This window comes from Dermochelys coriacea, chromosome 19, assembly GCF_009764565.3.
Source record: "Dermochelys coriacea isolate rDerCor1 chromosome 19, rDerCor1.pri.v4, whole genome shotgun sequence".
In the NCBI taxonomy this organism is placed as follows: Eukaryota; Metazoa; Chordata; order Testudines; family Dermochelyidae; genus Dermochelys; species Dermochelys coriacea.
In genome coordinates this window covers 9,813,484-9,819,323 of record NC_050086.2, presented here as the reverse complement: position 1 = coordinate 9,819,323, position 5,840 = coordinate 9,813,484, and the positions used below count along the sequence as shown (strand labels likewise).

General features: G+C 52.7%; 1 protein-coding gene across 1 annotated transcript; it reads left to right on the top strand.

The window, feature by feature from the left end:
• Window positions 1-3,564: 3,564 nt before the first annotated feature.
• On the top strand, window positions 3,565-5,055 carry LOC119845264 (claudin-7-like). The gene has a single exon (XM_038377251.2). The coding sequence runs from the start codon at window positions 4,002-4,004 to the stop codon at window positions 4,599-4,601; it is 600 nt and encodes a 199-aa protein (XP_038233179.1). The 5' UTR covers window positions 3,565-4,001; the 3' UTR covers window positions 4,602-5,055.
• Window positions 5,056-5,840: the final 785 nt, after the last annotated feature.

The following is a 5,840-nucleotide window of genomic DNA, read 5'->3' as shown; positions in this document are numbered from 1 at the left end:
AACAGCGACCCGTAAGGAGAGGAGGCGGGGCCTAGGGCTGCTGCACGGTGGCCCCGCCCCCTTTCCCGCCCTCGCCTCCTAGCCCGCCCCCTCTCAACTCCCAGGTCCCGCCCCCAGCCTCTGCCCCGCCCCCTTCAGTAACCCCCCCCACACTCCCCCCAGCCCCACGTGGTATTGCCTGGGCTAGCCCAGCCCCTGCCCTGCCCCCTGCCCTGGGGGCCATGCTCAGTTGCAGGCCCAGCTGCAGATTTTGCACCCGGGGTTGGCGGCTCCTCAACATCTGTTCCTGGCCCTCCTGCCCTGGCCCCCCAACCCTCCCCCCCGACGTAGAACATCTGCACCGCTCGGTCCACATAGCCCAGTGCAGGGGTTATGTCCCCCAAGAACTGAGTCACCTGGTCTTGCCGTGCACCCCAGGGCTTCTCTACACTTGAACCGCTACAGCAGTGCCGCTGCGTGACCACCACCCACATCCACAGCAGGGGGTCTCCGGCCCGGAGGGCAATCAGACAGCAAGTGTGAAAAATCCAGATGGGGGTGGGGGGTAATAGGAGCTTATATAAGAAAAAGACCCAAAATTTGGGACTGTCCCTATAAAATCGGGACATCTGGTCACCCTACCCGTCTGTCCCCGGAGAGGCCATACCTCGTCTATTGACCTAGTGCTGTCTACACCATGGCTCTGGTCAGCTTAACTACAGCACTCAGGGGTGTGGACTTTTCACACCGCTGAGCGATGTAGCTGGGTCGACCTCATGTTTTAGTGTAGACGAGGCCTATATCTCTGCAAATACACTGGAGAGATACACTGGACCCCCCTGAGCCCGATTGGGTCTATGGGCACTACCCAGTACAATTAACAACTACAATACCCACCTGCTGAAGTGAAGAAACAGATTGACAGAGCCAGAAGAGTACCCAGAAGTCACCTACTACTGGACAAGCCCAACAAAGAAAATAACAGAACACCACTAGCCATCACCTTCATCCCCCAACTAAAACCTCTCCAACGCATCATCAAGGATCTACAACCTATCCTGAAGGACGACCCATCACTCTCACAGATCTTGGGAGACAGGCCAGTCCTTGCTTACAGACAGCGCCCCAATCTGAAGCAAATACTCACCAGCAACCACACACCACACAACAGAACCACTAACCCAGGAACCTATCCTTGCAACAAAGCCCGTTGCCAACTCTGTCCACATATCTATTCAGGGGACACCATCATAGGGCCTAATCACATCAGCCACACTATCAGAGGCTCGTTCACCTGCGCATCTACCAATGTGATATATGCCATCATGTGCCAGCAATGCCCCTCTGCCATGTACATTGGTCAAACTGGACAGTCTCTACGTAAAAGAATGAATGGACACAAATCAGACGTCAAGAATTATAACATTCAAAAACCAGTCGGAGAACACTTCAATCTCTCTGGTCACTCGATTACAGACCTAAGAGTGGCTATTCTTCAACAAAAAAGCTTCAAAAACAGATTCCAATGAGAGACTGCTGAATTGGAATTAATTTGCAAACTGGATACAATTAACTTAGGCTTGAATAGTGACTGGGAATGGATGAGTCATTACACAAAGTAAAACTCTTTCCCCATGTTATTTCTCCCCCCCACCCCACCCCCCACTGTTCCTCAGATATTCTTGTTAACTGCTGGAAATAGCCCACCTTGCTTGTCACCATGAAACATTTTCCTCCTTTCCTCCCCCTGCTGCTGGTGATGACTTATCTTAAGTGATCACTCTCCTTACAGTGTGTATGATAAACCCATTGTTTCATGTTCTCTGTGTGTGTATATCAATCTCCCCTCTGTTTTTTCCACCAAATGCATCCGATGAAGTGAGCTGTAGCTCACGAAAGCTTATGCTCTAATAAATTTGTTAGTCTCTAACGTGCCACAAGTCCTCCTTTTCTTTTTGCGAATACAGACTAACACGGCTGCTACTCTGAAACCTACCAATTATATGTTATCCTGAGAAAGAAACTGTAACCTTGTTAATAACCCCATTACAGCAAGCTAGGGGACTGGCCTGAGATGAATAGCCAGCCCCTGGAGCACGCTTCTGTTCCAGAGCCCTAAGGACCGGAGCAATTTCATAGCTAACAAAATTAATCATAGAAATGTAGAGCTGCAAGGGATTTTTAGAGGTCATCAAGTCCAGCCTCCTGCAGTGGGGCAGGACTAAGCCAACCTAGCCCACCCTCCTGCCAGGCGGATGCACATCTATAGTTTGCTTTACCCTTAGCACTAAGCACCATTTTTTTAAAAGCCATTTAGCCACCTAACTACCATTGCAGTAGTTGTACCAAACAGCAGGCCAACCCCATATGACAAAATGCTTCAGTGACCTGTCAGCATTCCTTGGGCTTCAATGAAACCACTCCCCACCTTGAAGGTAACTGATCATACAAGCTCCCACCCCTGAGAACTTTCTCCCACGGGTGATGTTCAAGAAACAGAAAAGTTGGAGCGCTTGGAGTCCTTTTTGTAACCTATGCAGGTGTTGCTGGCTGAAAGGGGCTATAGCAGGGCAAAGTATTTCTACCAAGCAAACCTGTACAGGGAGTGGAGGAAAGCTCGAAGCATTTTCAGCTACCAACTGTGAGAAAGATGCCAAAGTTGTTGTATAGGTTTAGAACTATTGTTTATACCACAGAGCACCAGTCTGGGGGGAAGGGGGGGGGGGGGGGAATGCTACCCTCTGCTCAGCATGCCTTTCCACACCTGGCAGCATTTGAAAAGTAGAAATAAGGACACTTGGGAAGACAAACATTGGCACCTTGCTCCTTTAAATACATCAGGCTAGAAGAGCAGAGTGTGGGGAAAAGGTCCATAGCAGAGCCAGGACTAGAACCCACCTGGGCTATTCCTTTTCTTTTGCACCAACCACTGGATCCCCTGGCCCAACTTCTGTCACATGGGGCAAATCTAGAATAATGGCTGTGACCTCTCTCGAGTTACGCTAGGTTCATGCTGGGGTAACTGAGAAAGGATGTTAGCCAACTGCCTAGCTACAGTGTAAAGTGCAGTGTGTGCAGTACATTGTGTACAGGGCATGGCATACGATGGAGGCACCTGGCATCTTTAATAAGGCACGTTTCCATGGCAATGAGAACCTGGAGCCTGCAGCCGCCAATTCACTACCAGCTGCACCGCGATCCTAGTCTCCCCGCCCGCCACGTCCCTCAGGCTTCCAGAGCTCCCCTTCCTGTACACTCCCAGCCAAGCCGACACACCCAAATCCCCTGTCCCACCCACCCAATTTCTCCCAGGTCCCTTTTCCCCAAGACCCATCCTCCACCCAGACACATACCCTCTTGCACAACGCAAATGCTGGTGTTTATCACCCTTCTCCCTTTCTCTCTCACACCCTTCCCCTCTCACACCCTTCCCCCACCCCAATCCTCCAACCTCTTTGCCCTTCACAAAGCTATTGGGCCAAGTTCATCCCTGGTACAGGCAGAGGCAGCATGGTGGGGCTGATGCGATCCAAGCAGATTAAAGGGTCTAACCGAAGGCACTCTCCGTGCAGTTACCTTGGGTGGGGGTCAATAGAGCATTGCTCACTGGAGCCCCTTCCTGGTGCATATTCATGATTAGAGCCTTTTGTTATATCTGGCCACGATCTAGGCTCAGAGCAGAATGCGGGGCAATGTTAATATGTAACCAGGGGGTGTGGGGGGGTCACTTAACGTTTAATCAACAGGCTTGAAATGTTAGGAAGGAAACGTGTTCACGACAGAGGATTTACAAAGTCAAGGTGATGCGGACAGTAGAACCATAACCATCTTCACCTGGGCTCCAGCAGCCTCCAGCCCGGCCTGAGAGCGCCCTGGAGACGAGCAACGACTTTCTCCTTTCCGCTCCGTGCATCCCAGAAAACGCCTTCCCGCTTGCACAGCGTCTCTGCCCGACTCTTCATCCCAGCCCAAGGGAGCCCCCTTGAAGAGGCTAAGAGACCTGGGCCCTTTCTCATCAGACCATGGCAACTGGCTCCGTGGCCCTTGGACTGGTGCTGGCTCCCATGGGATGGGTCTTGCTGCTGGCAGCCACGGTGACCCTGCAGTGGAGAGAATTCTCCAGGCGGCCCGGCTTCCCACGGGACGTTTCCTTCAGCGATGGTCTGTGGGAAAGCTGCATGGAGGTGATCGGCATGCCGGGCAGGGCGTGCCAAGCCATCCCCCAGGAGACTGCCATCTCCTGGCCCATGCAGATGCTGGGAGCACTCACTGTCATCTCAGTGCTTACAGGGGTCCTGAGCTACTCTCTAGCCCATGTGGGGGTGTGCTGGTCGACAGACCAGCCTAACTCCAAGCTTACGGGAACTGCTGGACTCCTACTGGTTCTCTCTGGAGCCACGTATCTATGCGCCACATCCTACATGGCTTACGAAGTCCTAGAGAACATGGCCAACCCCCAGACCCCCGCGGGGGACATGTTCCGGCTTGGGACCTGTCTCTACCTTGGCTGGAGCGGCGGAGTAGCTGAGATTGTGGCTGGGATCTGCCTGGCTATCAATTTCCAAAGGAAGGAGGAAAGCAGCCCAGGGAATGTGGCGGCTCCTTATGAGGTGGATTACTGAGGAGGGGGCTACCAGGCCAGAGCTGGAAGAGGAAACTGAGGGAGTTGGGGACTGTTCTCTGGGGGATTACAACTGTCCTTTCCTTGTGCACTGAGTCCATGTGGGTCTACTGCTGTAGCTGCTTGAGCATGACTGTGCCTTTATCCCGCTGCACTAGGATCAAGCTGCACATCTTCAACCCCGCAGGACTGGCATTGCTGGTAACAGGGACATACAGGCCGGCCAGGCAGGGAAAATCACCACCCTCTATCAAGCTGATTTTAAATATGGGCTAATGATCGTCTCCCTAATGAGGTGTCTCAGGGGCCATGCCAGTTTTGGGGTTTTACCAGCCTGCAGATTTGTCCCCCTGATGCTACTTGAAAACTGCCCCCCGCCCCACAACCAGGGGGAAGGGGCTGAGGGAGGGTGCAGCAGAAGGGGAGTGCACACTTCCAGCTGTGTCACATCTGTAAGGGGCGGGGGAAGCACAATGAGGGCAGCTTTGGGGGGGAGTTGGGGTGGAGAACTGGCAGTGGGGGCTGACTCAGAGGTAATCCAGCTGAGGCAAATGGATAAGGGAGGAGCACAGCTGGCACCAGAGTCGGGACTCTCAAGCACAGATTTGATAGGGGTGGGATGGTGTCTGCTGCTGCTGGTGGAGGGTGGGAAGGAGGCATGCAAATGCTTCTGGTCCTCAAGCAGAGGCCAGCAGTGCTCAGCGGCTCTCCCTGGGCCCGGCCCTAGCTGGGCTCTGCTCTGGTTCGGGGTCCTGGAAGTGCTCAGGTAACACAACACATGACAGGTTTCAGAGTAGCAGCCGATGAAGTGAGCTGTAGCTCACGAAAGCTTATGCTCTACTAAATTTGTTAGTCTCTAAGGTGCCACAAGTACTCCTTTTCTTTTTACAACACATGACGACATCACCCACCTCCAGAGCACCCTAGCATAGTCCCTCTCTTTGAGGGTCATCTTATTTCCTCTTGAGAGGGGCTGAATATCCCTCCAGGCAGGAGAGGCCAGCCCCTGAAGTGAGATGAAAGCAAGGAAAGAGGGGTAGAGAGACACTATTGAACAGAGAGGTTTGGGATCCTGTCTCTGTGGAGCCAGCTACTCCCTGCATTGTAGAGACAGGCTGCTATTCCAAAACTTAAAATCTAAGAAAAGGAGGCAAAGCTGGACCTGTCATCAATGCAATTTTATTCATGGCCTAAGAAAACCAACCTTGCCTGGTTCAGACAACCCCTGTCTATTCCAGCT